The 19,052-nt window shown below is 35.3% G+C and overlaps 2 protein-coding genes across 7 annotated transcripts in view; one reads left to right on the forward strand and one right to left on the reverse strand.

Annotated features, from left to right (window-relative positions):
* ERG (ETS transcription factor ERG) overlaps window positions 1-8,861 on the forward strand; it is a 172,831-nt gene extending 163,970 nt beyond the window's left edge. For all 3 annotated transcript variants that reach the window (XM_069075014.1, XM_069075012.1, XM_069075013.1), the window contains exons 7-10: window positions 634-699; window positions 1,381-1,437; window positions 1,984-2,031; window positions 6,978-8,861. In XM_069075014.1, the coding sequence (XP_068931115.1) occupies window positions 634-699; window positions 1,381-1,437; window positions 1,984-2,031; window positions 6,978-7,498 (692 nt within the window). In that variant the 3' untranslated portion in view covers window positions 7,499-8,861. The remainder of the gene's footprint in view (window positions 1-633; window positions 700-1,380; window positions 1,438-1,983; window positions 2,032-6,977) is intronic.
* Window positions 1-19,052, reverse strand: part of KCNJ15 (potassium inwardly rectifying channel subfamily J member 15) — a 108,164-nt gene that overhangs the window by 4,068 nt on the left and 85,044 nt on the right. For 2 of the 4 annotated variants that reach the window (XR_011165836.1, XR_011165837.1), the window contains 2 exons: window positions 9,030-9,177; window positions 6,910-7,107 (listed from right to left, as the gene is read on the reverse strand). The gene's annotated coding sequence lies outside the window, so the exon portion shown is untranslated. Of the gene's footprint in view, window positions 1-6,909; window positions 7,108-9,029; window positions 9,178-9,742; window positions 10,030-19,052 lie in introns of those variants that run through there. The other 2 variants (XR_011165838.1, XR_011165839.1) reach the window with 2 other exon arrangements.

The raw sequence follows: 19,052 nt of genomic DNA on the forward strand, positions 1-19,052 counted from the left end.
ACATTTATGCTTTTCTCTATTGATAATTTCCCACTTACATGTCTCTTGATTGTATATAATTCTTTGCATGCTGTACCATCATTAGACTGTAAGCTCCTAGAGAGCAAGGATAATCTTTTATCTTTCTTTGTACCTCCAACACTTAACACAGTGTCTGACCTGTAATAGTAGTATAGTAAATGCTTGTTGAATGATCAACTATTGAAAATGAAAAGATAACTAAAAGGGAGCCAAACTTGAGGTAATTGAAAAATTAGTGAAGGTACTGTTGAACAGATAATGAAACATACCTCCACCCTCATGTGAGAGATGTAGGGAACTACCAGGGCTTTTAGAACATAAAAGAATACAGATGATGCAGATGGGATCACTGTATCTGATGTCTTTACTTAATTGTTTTTCTTCATTACAAGGGAAAGGCAATTGAAGTGAAACTGGGAAAGTTTCTTTCTAGAAATAACTGTTATAAACATAAGAAGTTTTAAATAGAATACATTTTTTTTAATAATTGGGGGGAAACACCAGAATTGTTATCCCTAAATCTTGTAAACATCTATAAAAAAGCAAATTCATAGTACATATTTTTAAATGTTTACATTGTTAATATTGGTGATAATTTATTGGTCTTTATAGATTTACCATACGAAGCAGCCAGAAGATCAAACTGGACAAGTCATAGTCACCCTACACAGTCAAAAGGTAGGGTTTTTTCCTTCTCTTACATGGATTTGAATCTTTGTACTTCAGGTCTGTAGAATCATTTAAATGACTGGATATTTCCCAAGACTGTTCATGTTTTAAAATGCCCTCCCAAGTTCTTTCCTATTACTTTCTATAATTTCTATATTTTAATATCACAGCAGATAGATTAAAAATTATTATATGTCAGAAACTCTGCTAAGCACTATGGATACAATTAAAAGCAAGTGAAATAGTCTCTATTCTAAGGGAGATTATATTTTAATGGGGTAAAACACTCCATAGAGAAGTGATGGAAAGTAGTAGGGAGGGGACACACTTGCTTACAATGTGGAAGGCTAGAAGACAGAAGTGGAACCTGAAGGAAGCCAAGGCAAGAGAAAGGTGGTAAATGACTGAAACCCCTTCCAGAATGAGAAGGAGCCATTAAAGTGTAGAGGAAAACCTGAAGGTAGGGATTTCCCAGGGTGGCAATATGGCAATAAAGAAAATCTTCTTCATCATAGATTTCTTCCTATATTTTTTCTGTACTTTCTTTAGTGACATGTGGCAATTGTTCAGTACCTCAATATTCACAACTGTGGCTTTTATCATTTGAGTTTAGTGGAGGAATTTATCACAAGAAAGTCTGGATGTAGTTCTGAGGCATTAAATATAGATAATTATCTTTTTTTCCCCTAGTTACTCAGCCATCTTCTTCAACAGTTCCCAAAACAGAAGACCAGCGTCCCCAATTAGGTATGTTCCAGTATCTTGGAAGGTATTATCTGAGCATCTTTGAAAAAGAAAGCAACTTCAGGGGAGGACTAATAACTTTCATGTCTACTTCATGAAAATTATTTCCATAAACAGCAGATAGTCCATTAAGCCTACTTTTGTGTTGTGAATTAAATATTTTAGATACATAGAACAAGCAATAAATTTCTAAGAAAACATCCATGATTCCTAAAAGTAGTACAATCTTAAACAGTTTGTGAATAGTTTTAATCCTTTAACTATACCAAAGTTTAGTAATGCAATTCCACATTACCAGAAACAAATTTAAAAAAAGAAAAATAACAGATGATTTAAGAATCTTAATTTCTATAGGACTTTGATAGACATCATGGTTTGATGACTAGACCTTCACAATGAACCATGACATTTATCTTTGTACCTTCCCTATTATCTAGCACAGTGATCTGCATCCAGTGGGTGCATAATACTTGCTTATTAACTGAACTATTTATCAAAAAGTCATATTCATGTCATTATATAATTTGCTTCTTTGCATTTTTGGCATAGATCCATATCAGATTCTTGGACCAACAAGTAGCCGTCTTGCAAATCCTGGTAAGATGCTGGTGCTTTTTGTGTCTCTCTACACAAGAATCAGAATTTATGTGTTGGAAGGGACTTTAGAAGCAAACAAATACCCACTATAACATCCTCAACAAGTTATTGTTCAACCTCTTTCTGAAGAACTCTAAGGAGGGGGAAAATATCTTATCTCGAGGCAGCCCATAGCATATTTGGGCAGTTTGAACTGTTAAAGAAGGTTTTCCAGACACTGAATCCAAATTTTCCTCTTTGAAATTCTAACCTATTTGGAATCTGCCTTCTGGAACCAAATGAAACAAGTTTAATTGGTCATCCATGTGATAACTCTTTAAAAAACACAGTTATCATCACTCCTTGATTTTCTCTTCTCCAGATTAATCATACCCAGCTCTTTCTTATAATGCTCATTTGGGGACTGAAGGTTCATTCCTATGCTGGTTGCCCTCCTCTCAATACTCTTCACTTTAGCTGGGTATGATATAGAAGACTTTCAAGTATTTCTGATGAAAAAATGAGGATCAAATGGAAAATTTGACATTCATGTAGGAATCATGAGAAATCACAAGAGATTAAACAATGTTAAACTGTTTACATTTTTATATGTATCATATATATGTATGTATCTTATAGTCATTTTTCCTATTAAGTCTTTTTCAGTCATGCCCAACACTTCATGACTCCATTTAGGGCTTTTCTTAGCAAAGATACTGAAATGGTTTGCCATTTCTTTCTCCAGCTCATTTTTTATAGATGAGGAAACTGAAGCAAACAGAGTAAAGTGACTTGCTCAGGGTCACACAGTTAGTGTCTGAGGTCAGTTTTGAACTCAGAAAGATGAGTCTTCCTGACTCCAGGACCAGCACTCTACCTACTGTGCCATGTAGCTGCCCCTTATTGTTATAACAGTAAGACAAGAAAAGCAAATTAAAGGATCAAAAAGAAACAAGGAAAGAAAACATTCACCTTTTGCAAATGACATGATGTGTTACTTAGAAAACCTAAGAGAGTAAACTAAAAGTTATTTGAAACAATTAATACTTGCAGCAAAGTTTCAAGATATAAAATAAACCCACACAAATCACTAGGATTTTTGTTTATTACCAACAAAATCCAGCAGGAAGAAAGAGAAATTCCATTTAAAATAATTTTAGACAGTATCAGATATTTGGGTTCTGCTGGCCAAGGTACACACAGAAACTATAATGGATACAATTGCAAAGCACTCTTCATACAAATATCAATAGATCTAAATCACTGGAGAAATATTAATTGCTCATGAGCAAGTCAATATAACAAAAAGACAATACTACCTTGTTTGGTGCCATACCAATCAAAGTACCAAAAAATTGCTTTATTGAGTTAGAAAAAATAATAACAAAATTCATCTGGAGGAATAAAAGTTAAAAAAAATATCAGGGGAATCAATTTTTAAAATGTGAAGTAAGGGTACCTAGCACCACAAGATATCAAACTATATTACAAACTTATAATTTGAATTGAATTGTCTTTAAAACAATTTGGTGCTGGGTAAGAAATAGAGAAGTTGATCAGAACAGGCTAGAGATACAATATATAGAAGCAAATACAGTAATCTAGTGTTTGGTAAACCCAAAGATCCCAACAATTAAGGGAAGAACTTATTTGATTAAAAAAAACTTTTGGGAGAACTAGAAAGTAGTTTAGCAGAAATTAGACACAGACCAAGATCTCACAGAATATACCAAGATAAGTTCAAAATGGGTACATGATTTAGATATAAAGAGTGATATTATAAGCAGATTTAGTCGAACAAGGAACAAACTACTTGTTTGTTCTGAACTCCTTGTTTGTACCAAATCCTTGGTAGGGGGAGAGTTTATGACCAAATAAGAGATAGATTAATTAGAAGTAAAATAGATAGAATTTTGATATATCAAACTCAAAAGTTTTCACACAAACAAAATCAATGCAGGAAATTGGAGAGGAGGTACCTTTGTAGCAAATTTCTTTGATAAAGATTTCATCTTCAAATATATTGGGATCTGATTCAATTTACAAGAATAAGTTCCATTTACCAAATGATGAATAGTCAAAAGGAATGAATAGGCAGTTTTTAGAGGAAGAAGTCCAAGATATCAAGAGTCATATAAAAATAAATCACTAATTATTAGAAAAGGGCACATTAAAACAATTCTGAAATGCCATCTCATAACTATCAGATTGGGTAAAATGACAAAAAAGGAACATAACAATTAATGAACTGGATATGTGAAAACAAATATTTTGATGCACTGTTGGTAGAGCTGTGAACTAGTCCAACCATTGTGGAAAGTAATTTAAAACTATGCTCAAAAGGCAACTAAATTGTGCATATCCTTTGAACCAACATTATTAGAACTAGGGTTATACCTGGAGGAGATCAAAGAAAGAGGAAAAGGACTCACCATACAAAAATGTTTATAATAGTTTTTATTGTGGCGATAAAGAATTAGAAACTGGTGAATTGCCTATCAATTGGGAAATGACTGAAAAATTAATGGCATATGAATGTGATGGAATACTATTGTGTTGTAAGAATTCATAAAGGTTTCAGAGAAACCTATGAAGACTTGTATGAACTGATATAAAGTAATCTGTACAGAAGCAGATTAATCTACATAGTAATAGTAATATTGTAAAGAGAGTCAACTTTGAAAGACTCAGTAACTTTGATCAACATAATCAACAAAACCACAATTCCAAAAGACTCATGATGAAATATACTATCCCATTAGATAGCTAACTGATCAACTCAGAAGGCCATTTTTTTTTCATCTTTCTTTTTCTTGATTTTTTTGGTGGGGGTGATGGGAGTACTGGCTAATGCAGAAATTTATAATAAGTTTTGTTTTCCTTGTCTATTATTGGGTAGGGAAGATGGTAGGGAGAAAGAGTTGGAAATTAAAGAAGAATAAAAGACCTCTGTCCTTCAAAAGAGAAAGAAAAAAGTTCAAGTAAAGTTGTTAAACTTTGAACATAATTTCATAGTAGTAATTATATGGGTAAGTCATTAAAAAGCCAGGGAACCTACAGCTACATAGTTCTGAGTAAGGCCTCCTCCCTTTAGGTATTCATTTATAGTTGAATTTTTAATTGCATTTACCATTTCTGCTCTGGGCAGTTCGGTGGCACAGTGGATAGAATGCTTCATCCGTAGCCAAGAAGACTAATCTTCCTGAGTTTAAATCTGGCCTCAGATACTTACTGGTTGTGTGACCCTGGGCAAGTCACTTAAACCTGTTTGCTTTATTTTCCTCATCTGTAAAATGAGCTGGAGAAGGAAATGTCAAACCACTCCAGTATCTTTGCCAATAAAACCCCCAAATTCATTAAGAGTTGGGCACAACTGGAAAACTACTGAACAACAAATCTGTCTTTATCACTGTCTCTCTTTGCTTATGAATACTACTTGCAATCATTCATTGTTTCACAGACTTTTGAATAGAGGTGGGGTATGTGGGCTTTCTAAAAATAGTATAACACAATCAGCATTGCAATAAAAGAGAAACATTATTTTTTAATTGTCATGTATTTGGTTAAATACTAGGAATGGTGATATGGTTTGGAAAAAAAAAAACATTTTTCCCTAAAATTCCCTATTTAACTAGTTTGTTTTTGGTTCTGGGGAAAGTTTTGATTTCTGAGATCTAACAAAATATATTAGAATATATTATATCAGAATTTATGTTTATATAATTTACTAGAATTATATTAGAATTTTCTACCATTAAGTTTTACTTGCAAATTTTAGGAGTTTGATTTCTTAAATCTGATTTTCATTATTTTACTTTGAAAGATTTAATTGGATACAATAAAAATAGAATTATGTAATTTTGTTATTTACAATTTTTCATTTTTATTTACAAAAATAGAAAACAATGAGGGTTCTAAAATGTCAAGGCTTTACAAATACATTTTTAAGTGTACTTCCAATCAGTTAAGTATTTGTTAAATGCTTTCTATGGTCTAATCATGGTACTAAATATAATACAAATAAAAAGAATGAAACTAAGTAACAAGTAAATATATAAGCACATACAGAATATTTATAAAGAGAAAAAAAAATCTAGATAAGGAAGGAGGGCCCTGGCAATTAAGATGGATTAGGAAAAAATTCATATAGAAGATTGCACTTGAGCCATAAATTGAAGGAAGAGATACATTACATGATTCAAAGTATTTTTCATGCATAAGGGAATGGAGAGTGCAGTGCACAGAGAAAAGAGGTGGAATGCTGTAATGGGAGCAATATAGAAAGGGCCAGTTTGGCTGAATTCCTAAGTACAGGATGGGGAATAATATATGATGAGGCTAGAGACAGATTAGGAAATGGCTGCAAAGCTAGACAGTAATTTATATTTGATACTTTAGGAAAAAGGGAGATGCTGTATTATATTCAGTAGATTAATGACATAGTCAGATCTGCACTTTAGGTTGTTAGCTGTATGAATGATAGACTAGAATGTGAAGAGGTTTGAGGCAGGAAAAGCAATTAAGAAGATATTGCAATACTCTAATAAGAAAGTGATAATAACCTCAGCTAACCTGGTTTCTATGTAAGTAGAGAGATAAGGTCAGATATGAGATATGTTGTGGAAAGGGAACCTGAAAAATTTGAGAACTGATTGACTATTTAAGGTGGAATGAGGCAACAAGGAGGACACCAAGATTGTGAATCTGAAAGATTGAAAAATAATAGAGTTTCCAACACAATTGGCAAAATTTAGGAAAAATTTGGGTTTGGGGAGAAAATTAAGTTCTATTTTAGTCAAAACTTTGGTCAACAGTCTGAACATTACCTAACAAGGAGTTCTCTCAGCTTCATGAGAGGCTTGAATGAAGCAGATCAGCATAGATGTCAACCAAAAGAGCCAATGGGAGAATGTTTTTATTTTTTATGTGACTGATTCTCATTGATTACCCCCCCCCCCCCACTCCAGGGAGCGGACAGATACAGCTTTGGCAGTTCCTTCTGGAGCTTCTATCTGACAGCTCAAATTCCAACTGCATCACTTGGGAAGGCACCAATGGAGAATTCAAGATGACAGACCCTGATGAAGTTGCCCGTCGCTGGGGAGAACGTAAAAGCAAACCCAACATGAACTATGATAAGCTTAGTCGTGCATTACGTTACTACTATGACAAAAATATAATGACTAAAGTTCATGGCAAGCGTTATGCTTATAAGTTTGACTTCCATGGAATTGCCCAGGCATTACAGCCCCATCCTCCTGAGTCTTCTTTGTACAAGTATCCATCAGACCTCCCTTACATGGGCTCCTATCATGCTCATCCTCAGAAGATGAACTTTGTTGCTCCTCATCCTCCTGCTTTGCCTGTGACATCTTCCAGTTTCTTCTCTGCCCCTAACCCATACTGGAATTCATCAACTGGAAGTATCTACCCCAATACCAGGCTTCCAGCCAGCCATATGCCTTCCCATTTGGGGACTTACTACTAAAGGAAAAAATGACATTCCTCTACATTATAAATTTCCCATTGAATTTTTATAAAGTCTGCTAGAGAGAACATGAATCAAAAGTGGAATGAAAGGAATGGAAAAAGTTGACTATATTTCAGGCTAGGAGTGAGAGTGAGAGGTGGAGAGAGATCAAATAGTCCTCTAGGTATAGGGGATTAATAAAATGAATACTTAAAAAGGCAAAGATTAGGCTAAAATGTAATATGGACCAATCATGAAAGACAATGTAAGTTGAAGCATGAAGTGATCATGATCAAGAGAAATGTGGTTTTAGTAAGTTTAAAAGATTCAGTGTAAAGTTTGGTATCCACATGCTAACTGGGACTATACTACAATATTAGGATAATACAATATTGATCTAACATGCAATATATGAATTCATTTTTAAAACTCTGCCTGTATTTAAAATAGAAGTATGTATATATATACATATATCATGTGTGTGTATATGAATTTATACACATACTTACACACAGATTCAGAGTGGTTTATTGTGGAAGCCAATGTGTGGAATACAATGGCACTTGATATTTTGATTAAAATCAAAATGAAGGGCTTTCAGCTATTTCAAACTGTGAAGACTCCTCATCATTTCAGATTGCTATGATCCAAAGAGTAGGACTGAGAATGTGTATAAAAGACAAGTGTATGATTGTAGAACAAGAGCCTGCGTCTGCAGTGCGATATTAGTGAGAAGGAGAAGAAGAGAGCAACAAAGAGCAAGAAAGAAACTGCTAAAATGTTAATATTGGACCTTGGAGAATGATTGTTAGGACATGAGGTAAACCATTATCAGCGTTACGCCGTCCCTAGCACACAGAGAGGACCCTGCTAATCTTGAAGGGAAAAGTAGTGGGAAATTCAGAAGTCAGATTGCACATCACTTTTTAAAGTTGCTTTTTTTTTAAACTGGAATAATCTGATATATAAAAGAAACAGTCAGGACCTCACCATTATCTTGGGGCATAAGGTAAGAGAGAGCCTTGCTGACTGACATTATCAGAAATCACAGAGATGTTTTGGTTAAGTGGGCATCACTTTTCCTTTTTAAATCACAAATGCTGTGCGTTTGTAAGAATGAAGTATACAAGTCAGTGGGTTTTTTCCTCTTTATTAGATAATAATTATATAACTTATGCATTTATACACTACGAGTTGATCTCGGCCAACCAAAGACAACCACACACACGCACGTGCATACACACATGTGTGCATGCACACACACAATGTATAATTAGAAATATTGTGGCCTTGAATTTTAACTCAGTATGCTTAATGTTTACAATATGAAGTTATTAATACTTAGAATGCAGAGTGTACATAATAAAATAAGCTTGGCCTAGCTTGATGATTCTTATTTATATAGTTGTCTGCATTTTTAGTCACCAACTTGCTTCATCATCATAATTGGTTAAAAATGTTCATCTTCATTTTTGTCCCTTAAGAAAGTAAGAGATAAATATAACTCAAATGCTTTTTGAGTGAAATTACATCACAGTTCAATACTTACAATCATTTTATGCCACATAGCTGTGAGAATTTCGACCAAATTCTTCTCATTTGTTCCCATGCTGTTGGTATGTTTATATTTCCTCTCTGGAGCAGTAGGACCAAACATTACATTGGTGGATTGGTCATGCATAATAATTTGTACTTATCTACAAAATGGAAAGAAAGGTCTAAAACTGAGGAATTATTTTTGAAGCAAAAATTTCAATTCTGTATCCATCACAAATCACTACATGGCTCTTAATATAATCATAAAGTGTTAGTTGAACCATGAAAAACCTGCTGCACTTAAAGAGAATATATCATTACTAGTAAATAAAATGTGTAACAAAAAAACCCATTATTCCTCAATTTATAACAGTAGGGGGCAACATCTTAATGTGTTATTTGGCCTTTTTCATTGATTAAAATAAGCTGATCACCTCCCTCTTTTATACCACAGGAATTTAGGAACTAAAGTTCAGGGTTTAGAAACCTCTAACCACATATTTATTAGTAGCTGTGTTTAGTAGACACTGTTTCCAAGATCCAGTATACCAACAGACTTATCATCACATCAATGTGAGTATTTCCACATTGTGTCTGCTGGTTCTCTTTCATGTCCTCTTGTATTTGCCATAGGGTGTCAGCCCTTATGTAATAGGGAGAGAGGGAAAAGGGAGGTGGGCAGCAAGACTGGAGATATCTCTGAGTTCTCTAGAAAATTCAACTTACTTTGACAGGTGTGGCTAGCAAGCCCTGAACGCAAAGCATAATTGGGCTATTTCACAGTAGTTCCAGAGCAATTCATTAGTTTTGTGTGGTCTTTTGCCATAAGGAAAACTTAATTGTCAGACCTCCATGCTGTGATGTCTTGGCAATAACTCTTAAAGATTATATAGGATCACATTGCTTGAGTTCCAGACTCTCTTGGCATTGTTCATATTGCAAATAGCTTCCACCATTATATTCATACTGAAAATAACTCCATTTTGCCCTAGCTTGTACCTTGATTTTGTATCCTTAAAAAAAAGAAAGAAAAAAAACTAGCAGCAAAGGATATGAAAACTGTACTACTGAAAAAGGCTGATCACTTACTATGTTAGAAGCTTAAGTCAGACATGCCTGCATTCTGCATATAATTGTAAATTGTACTCTCCTGGTAACTCAGTGCCAGTGTTTCCAGAAGATTTCATGAGCAAAACAATAAAAACAAAATAAGATCAAATTCAATTTTACAAATGTTTTAAGTTTCCTGTCCACATATCCCCATCTAAATTATCTGCAAAGTCTGATGTAAACACGAACAATGAGATGACATTTTTGAAAACCTTGAAAATGAATGTCCTCAATAAATAACCCTTTGACCTGGCTTTTAAAATAATTCTTTCACCTATTTATGCCATATTAAAGCTTGAAAGTGTTTCCCACTGTTTTATTTCTCATTTCAAATTCCCCCAGAATTGATTTAAGATTTCTACATAGTCATTGGAACCTTAAAAATTTTTTTTTCCTATTTTTTTTTTCCAGAAACATTTGTTTTTGTTGGCTTCCTGGAAAATTGATCCTTACTGGAAAGATTCCTCTTTTGCTATCTTAAATAGTGTTTTCATTTCTCCCAGATCCCTATTTATTGTGAAATTTTATTGAACACTAAATTTTTTCTTGCCTAATTATAAGACAGATAAAATATTTCAGTTTATGATAGAGTGATTTGGATCTAGTATAATTAGATCTTTTTTCTAAATTGTACTTCTATACAATTTGATAGTACATATCATCTTGAAATGTGTAGGTTATAATGAAGTTTTCTTTTTATCTAAAAAATAACACTCAAATATGAAATATAATGATATACTTGGGGTACTGATAAATGAGTGATATTGAAGGGAAAGTTTCATTGTCCTGTTGTCAGCAAAACTTCTACTTAAATTGTGGGAATACAATAGTATGATTTTACTAGAAAATTATCAGGGTGTGTAGAAAACAAAACCTAAAACTTTTCTACTCATTATTTGGAATAGTAACCCTGGGAAAAGGAGATTCCACAATGTATTTCTATCACCATATCTAAATAGTAGCCACTCTTATGATTGTCTTTTGGCACCTCAGAAAGCTACTCTTTCACCTAGCTACCCAGGATGACTTGACACTTGGGGTTCTGATGGGGGGAAATATCATGAGTAAAATTATCCCTTAACTCTTGAAAACGATAAAATATTGTTTTTAAAAATCTGGTTTTCCAAGTCATCTGTACCATTAGAGTGAAGTCATAAAAACTCATAGAAAGAGGGTAAGCATTTTCAAGTACTCAAATGTTCTTTGTAAGTTCAAAATTCTTTTTTTAAATGCTATTCTAAAACATCTAATCCAAATAATTTAAAAACAAACTGATAAAGTAAGACTCACCAAACAGTTGAAAATTCATAGTTATATTACAAAAAAGGAAAATGTTATGTTATATTCTTTCTTTTGTGTGATGCTCAAGTATTTATATATCAATCGTAGGACTACATGTATTATACACTAAGTATTTTAGGAGATGATAGTGAGGAAATGCATAGTTGCTACATGAAAATGGTACAGCAGGAGAAAGGTTCTATTACATTACCATGGGAAATAGAAACTTATAAAAGTACTTATCACAAAGCACTGTAGTTGGCAGTTGGTCAAGGAAATATTAAAAAACTATTTTCTCTTTTAATTCAAAATAATTTATTAAGTACATATTATATGCAAGGCAATCAGCAATGCACTGAGCTGGAAGCATTGTATGAGAGGCATGGTCTCTACTCTTAAGGAATTTACAGCTAAATTGAAGAAATGTACATCCCTGGATTTTAGTAAAGCTTTTGTCAATCTCTCATGATGTTCAACTTTTAAATGTATTAAGAATTGATTGAATTACAAGAGTCTAGAGTAATAGTTAATGAACTGAGAATTCAATTCTGAGGGCTATGTCTGACCAGTGGAACTGTCCTTGTTCCTATTCTGTGCAAAAATTTTCTCAGTGACTTGGATTAAGGTATATGTGTACAGTATGTTTTACAAATTTATAAGTGCCATTAATTTACAAGGGATATTAAATAAAGAACAAATTCATATTGGGACAAATATCTAAGAAGATGAAAATAAATAGACAAACAGAAATGAATGTACTTTTGATTTAAAAAAATAATTTGAAAACAAATGCAAAATACTCTGACATAAATGGACATAACTAATTAAAGAGACAGTTGCTTGTGATTGATTTCTATCAATATAAAAATGATACTTGTAAGTTAATTTGCTTTTTGGTGTTATAATAATCAAAGTGCTGAAAAGATTCTTTTTAGAATTGAACAAAATTAATTTGGAAGAAAAAATATAGATTCTTAAGGGAAATATTAAAAAAAAAGTATGAAAAACAATACAAAACACAACCTACATTACAAAGTAGTAGCCCTCAAAATTATTAATTATTAGGTATTGGTGGAGTTAAGATGGCAAAGTGGCAGGAAGAAATACAATGAAATCCTTTTCAAAACTTGTCCAAATAGATATAGAAACTATACCAGACCAAAGTCTGATGGCAAATTTAAGAAAAAGTCACAAATGAGTCATTTTTTCCAGCCCAGATCCACATAGAAAGACCAATAAAAAAGAATGTAGACACTGGGGACTCTTGGATTGTCCAGGAGTTTGTAGCATGGAGCACTGAAGAAACTGTACAACAAAGCAAGAGAAAGTCCTAGACTTTTACCAGGGCACCATAATCTCATGCAAGCACAGGAACAGGTTTCAACGGACATTTTAGGTATTCATAACTCAATTCTGGTTCACAAATACAGGGAAGAATAAGAAACAGACCTGTGCTGGCGGTGGTTTTCTGAAGTAGGTTGTAATTGTAGGCTTTTGTTGTATACTGAGAGAGAAGCAGGTTCAAAAGCAAGCAGCGGCTACGTAGCTCAAAGTCCAGGAACAAATTAGGTTCTCCATTTCAACTTCTAGCCCACTCTAAAGCCTGTAGCAGTTCATCAGGGTAGTCACCTTAGGCTAAAGAGGAACCTGTAATTCTGTCACTCTGTACCAGCTGAATTTCCCACCTGTCTAATAGTGGGCAACTCCAGCAGCCATCTACCATGGCTCTGATCCAAAACAAAACCAGAAACTTGCAGAGAACAGAATGGGCTGAGTGGGAGGTAGGACAAAGTGAAGGGAAGCGTCAGAGATCTAACTTTGCCCTGGAACTAACCACTTTGGGAGAACTGGTAAGTTACATATCTTCAACCTGAGCTTTCCCTGAGATGCTAGAATACTATTATACTCAGTTCCCCAAGATTTTAAGAAATCTTAAAAGCAAACTGCTGATATCTCTTAGAACCAGAGGGAGAAGTAGAAATAGAATCTTTCAGTAACCTGAAATAAATCCTAAAATGAACATTACAAGGTCAAAGAAAAAATACTATAAACAGTCAGAAAGAAAGGATTGAATTGCCAAGGAGCTACAGTTAGTATCACACACACTATGAAGGAGTGGGAAGTTTAGAATACAGTATTCTCCAATATTCTACATGGCAAAAGATGTAGGCTTATAACCAAGAATAACTTGCCCAGCAAAAACTAGGTAAGTCTAAATATAGCAAGTCTATTGGGATTTATTTATTACCAGGTAGGTAATCCCTCCACTTGCCATTTGATCCACTGCCAAATTCAATCTCATTATCCCAATGGGTATGTTTCTTTCTAATGAATACAATTACAGTCTCCTCATTAATTAATTAGCTTGAGCCTTCACTACAGTTCCCAAATATTTCTTATTTAATAAACTGTAGGAACCTTCATTTCTAAAGTAACTACTCATTTCTCTATGTAGTACATTCTTTAATCTCATCTGATTAAATGTATAGATAATTATTTAGAGTAATTCTACTATAAGAAAGATCACATTCAGATTTGCCTCAAACCCTCATTGTAAAGCAGATAATTTCTCTTCACTTCTGGAAACACAATTTCAACATGAGTTCACTTCTTTTTTTTTTTTTTTAAAGCAATTGGGTTTAAGTAACTTGCTCAATGTTACATGGCCAGTTATTTCTGGGTGTGGTGGTAAGTATTTGAGCCTGGATTCGATCCCAGGTCATCCCAACTCTGGGGCCGGTGCTCTTACTCACTGAGCCACCTGGCCACCCCTAAGCAATTGGGGTTAAGTAACTTGCTCAAGGTTACATGTCCAGGTGTTTCTGGGTAGGTGCTAAGTGTCTGAGCCTGGATTTGATCCCAGGTCATCCCGACTCTGGGGCCAGTGCTCTTATTCACTGTGCTACCTGGCTCCTCCTTAGTTCACTTCTAATATTGATTAATATCTTTGGAGAATTCTCTTCATGTTTCTGCTCAACATGCATTAAATTTAGTCCTTTTCTGAAGAACTAATAAGTTTACAATGTTCCTTTCCTTTTTCTTCAATAAATACAGGAAACAGTCTTGCCAAGCTGTGACTCTACCAATTACTCATAAAATTCTCTTTTAAAAAGTTTCCCCATTAAATGAGTTAAGACAGTTCTGAGGTTAAAAAAATAAGTATCTCCACTTTTCCCTCTCTTTTATCTACAAGTTCCCATAAATCCTCAAGGATCAAAATTAACACACACACACACACACACACACACACACATACACACACCTTCACACACATATTCTCTGACTGTATAGGGAAAAACATCTCATAACAAGACAATTTTCAGCTATAAATTTAACTATCTATTCAAACTGTTTTTTTCCCCAGCAATGTTATATTTGACCTTGCATATATTCTCCATATTTCCTAGACCAGAGTCTCTATGATAGAGTTTAGTGAAACAGGTGTTATATAAGTATGGAGAGACTCAAAATCCATGAACTCTCTACAAATTGAAGAATCATTTAGCTATGGCAGCCCATGAAACAATAAAAATGATTTTTAAAATGTTCTTTAATCTTATACATGCAACTTCTACAGAAATAATAGCAAAAGGGGAGGAGAGTTTAGGGGATGCTATGAATCATATTTTCAGACAACCTATAAACATTATTCTAACTGTAGATAAACTAAATGTTAGGCACATGTCCAATGAGCAGCAAATAGATATACTATTAGAGGAAGCAAATCATATTGACATCGATATTTTTGTGTATAAATAAATGAGAATACATGAAGAACTTGAAGGATGGTTCCCCTTCCCCTCTCCCTTGGAAAGGCAAATAAAGAAATGTTGGATTTTTTTCATATTTTACTTAAAGAAAATATAAGAATATATTATGTGTATAATGTATTAATATATAAAATATCATTTTAGGGAAGTCTTGGTCATCTCACCTCGGTGTCCTATTTTTAAAGAAGGCAATCAGGGTTAAGTGACTTTTCTGGGGTCACCCAGTTAGTAAGTGTCAAGCATGTCAGGTCAGATTTGAACTCAGGTCCTTCTGACTCCAGGGCCAGTGTTCTATCCACTGCACCACCTAACTGCCCCTTGGTGTCCTCTTAATGAGGAAAAGGAAAAAGAACTAAAAGGAAGGAAGAAAGAAAGAGAGAGAAAGAAACAGAAAAGAAAGAAGGAAAGCATCAAGGAAAGTAAGGGAGGAGATAAGCTTTCATTAAGTGCTTACTATGGGCCAGGTACTATGCTAAATGTTTTACAAATATGATCTCACTTGATTCTCACAAGTCTGTGAGGTAAATACTATTATTATTCCCATATTACAGTTGAGGAAACTGAGGTAAATGGAGGTTAAGTGATTTTCCCAGAGTTATCAAGCTGCTACATATGTGAGGCCATATTTACGCTCAGATCTTTGAGATTCTAGGCCTGCTGCTTTATCTACTCTTCCTGCAAGTAGCTAGAAAACTTCTAGATGCAGTCAGGTCAATACTTTCTTTGCAACTTACAGCTTTAGAGACCTGCCTAGAAAGGTTGGCAACTTATTCATGGTCAGAGGATGGATTTGAAATCAGGTCTTCCTAGTTTTGATGACAAATCTCTATATAATACTCCAAGCTTTCTCAATACCTATAACTCTTACCTGACCTAGTGAAAAAAAGTTGTTGAAGAAAGGAAAAGATATTGACATGGATTCTCATAATTTCTTTCAGAAGTTAATCAATATAAAGGAATTGAAAGAACAAGAGAGAAAGGAAAAAGACAGAGACTACCCCAGTAATTTAACATGATCTCTTTGCCAAGTGAAAAGGCATGCCACATGATACACTTGCTTAGAACGTGAATTCTTTTGTAAAGCATTATGTAGGAATTCACTGTCTCCAAACTAGATTTATACTGGGGATGTAAGGGTGATTCAAAATTTAGAATCAATTATGGGGTGGAGTCAAGATGGTGTAGTAGAAACAGGAACTCTACGCGGCTCTGGCTCCTGCTATCCATGTAAAAGGGGACTCTGAGCAAACTTTAGAGCTACAGAACCACAAAATGACACAGAGAAGCTAACCTCCTGCTGAGGACACCCTGGCAGGCCAGCAGAAATCAGCCAGTGCAGCTCTCTGGGAGCCGAGCCCAGGCCCTCGTAAGCCAGAGGTTTTAGCCACAGGGTGGGCCTGACCAGCCGCCGGCAGGAAGGACTCCAGATCCACAACAGCTGTGGCCGTTTACAGATTTATCAACACATAGATGCTAAGGACAAAGTGAGAGGTCAGTGCAGTCTGGACTTTGGGACCCAGTAAGTGGGAGTGTGTGGCTTTGGCCCCTGCGGTGAGATGTCTCTGAGAAGCCTGGCACAGCCAGCCAGCTCCATGCTGCAGCTTCAACTCCTGGCCTGCACAATGTAGGGGGACCAAGCGATCAGTCTGAGGGGTAATTGCTCTTGCTTTAACCTGCTTGGATTTGGATTGAGGCCTAGGGTGGAGGTCCTGGGGTGCATGACCAGCTTTCCAGAGCATGTGGAGGCCTCAGAGAGGGCAGCCAACTAATACCTCTGGCAGCTGAGAAAACCCCAGCATTTGGGACAAAAACTCCCATGTCTGGTGGCAGAGTCCTACTGTGGCAAAAAGCCCAGGCAGGGGTCAAGTGACTGAGGGGCGACATGACCAGGCAAAGGAAACAAAGCACACAGAAGATTCCAACATTAGACTCCTATTTTGGGGACAAAAAGGAGCAAAGCATGGAACAGGAGGAAAACAGTGAAGTCAGAACTCCTGCACCAAAAGCTTCAAAGAAAAATATGAGCTGGTTACAGGCCATAGAGGACCTTAAGAAGCAGATAAGAGAAGTGGAGGAAAAATTGGGAAGAGAAATGAGAACAATGCAAGAAAATTACAAAATGAGAGTCAACAGCCTGACTGAGGAAAATCACACCTTTAAAAAAAAACTAACTCAATTGGCAAAAGAGGCTCAAAAAGGCAATGAGGAGAGGAATGCCTTAAAAAGCTGAATTTGCCAGATGGAACAAGAAGCTCAAAAGCTCAATGAGGAGAATCATTCCCTCAGATTTAGAATGGAGCAAAGGGAAGCTAGTGACTTTATGAGAAAACAAGATGATGTTAAACAGATCCAAACAAATGAAAGAATAGAAGGCAAGGTGAAATATCTCATGGGAAAAACCACTGACCTGGAAAATAGATCCAGGAGAGATAATTTAAAAATTATTGGACTACCTGAAATCCATGATCAAAGAAAGAACCTAGAAATCATCCTCCAATAAATTCTCAAGGAAAATTGCCCTGATATTTTAGAACCAGAAGGCAAAATACAGGTTGAAAGAATCCACCAATCACCTCCTGAAAAAGATTCCAAAAAGAAAACTCCTGGAAATATTATAGCCAGGTTCTGAAAGTCCCAGATCAAGGAGAGAATATTACAAGCAGCCAGGAAGAAACAATTTGAATATTGTGGAACTAAAACCAGGATAATACAGGATCTAGCAGGGATCGAAGGGCTTGGAATATGATATTCCGGAGGGCAGAGGAGCTGGGATTAAAACCAAGAATCACCTACCCAGCAAAACTGAGTATCATCTTTCAGGGGAAGATATGGTCATTCAGTGGAAAAGAGGACTTTCAACCATTCTTCATGAAAAAACCAGAGTTGAATAGAAAATTTAACATTCAGATACAAGGAGAAGCTTGAGAAGGTAAACAGGGAAAAGAAATCATAAGGAACTTATCAAAGTTGAACTATTAACATTCCTACATGGAAAAATGATAATTGTAACTGATGAAACTTTTCTCAGTATGAAAATAGTTGAAGGGAATAGAAATGTGTGTGTGTGTGTGTCTATATAGGAGGGTATATGGGTGTATGAATACATATGTGAATGATGTTTACAGGTATACGTAGATAGAGGGCACAGGACCAAGTTAATAGGAAGGGATAATACTTAAAAGGTGAAATTAAGAGGTGAGAGAGGAATATAATGAGAGGAAATGGGGAGAGACAGAATGAGATAAACTATCTCATATAAAAGAGGCAAAGGGAAAATGTTTACAATGGAGGGGAAAAATAGGAAGGTAAAAGGGAATGGGTCAACCTTATTCTCATTGAATTTGGCTTGAGGAGGGAATGATATACACACTAAAAAGGGTATCTAGCCCTACAGTAGAATAGAGGGGAAGGGGATGAGACGGGGGATAATGGAAGGGAGGGAAGGCTGGGGGGGGCGGAGTTGGAAACACTCAGTTTTGAAAAGGGATGGGATCAAAGTAGAGAATAGAACAAGTGGGTGGTGGGATAGGAGGGAGAGAAATATAGTCAGTCTTTTACAATATTTCTTCTGTGTTAATGTTTTGCATTAGCTACACATGTACAACCTATGCTGAACTGCTTATCTTCCCAGTAAGGGTGCATGACAAGGGAGGAAGGTAAGGTAATGAATCTGGAATTCAAAGTTTTATAATCAAATGTTTAAAATTATATATATATATATACTATTAATACTATTTTACATGTAATGTGGAAATAAGATATACAGGCACTGGGGCACAGAGATCCACCATGCCCTACTGGAAAAGTCAAAGGGGTTATGGGAGAAGATATGGGAGAGAGCAGATTGGAGGAGGGGATATTCTGGAGTCATGGGT

This window comes from Petaurus breviceps, unplaced genomic scaffold (genome assembly GCF_028583685.1).
Source record: "Petaurus breviceps papuanus isolate PSGF00001 unplaced genomic scaffold, PetGlider_PUasm1.0 90897, whole genome shotgun sequence".
NCBI lineage: Eukaryota > Metazoa > Chordata > Mammalia > Diprotodontia > Petauridae > Petaurus > Petaurus breviceps.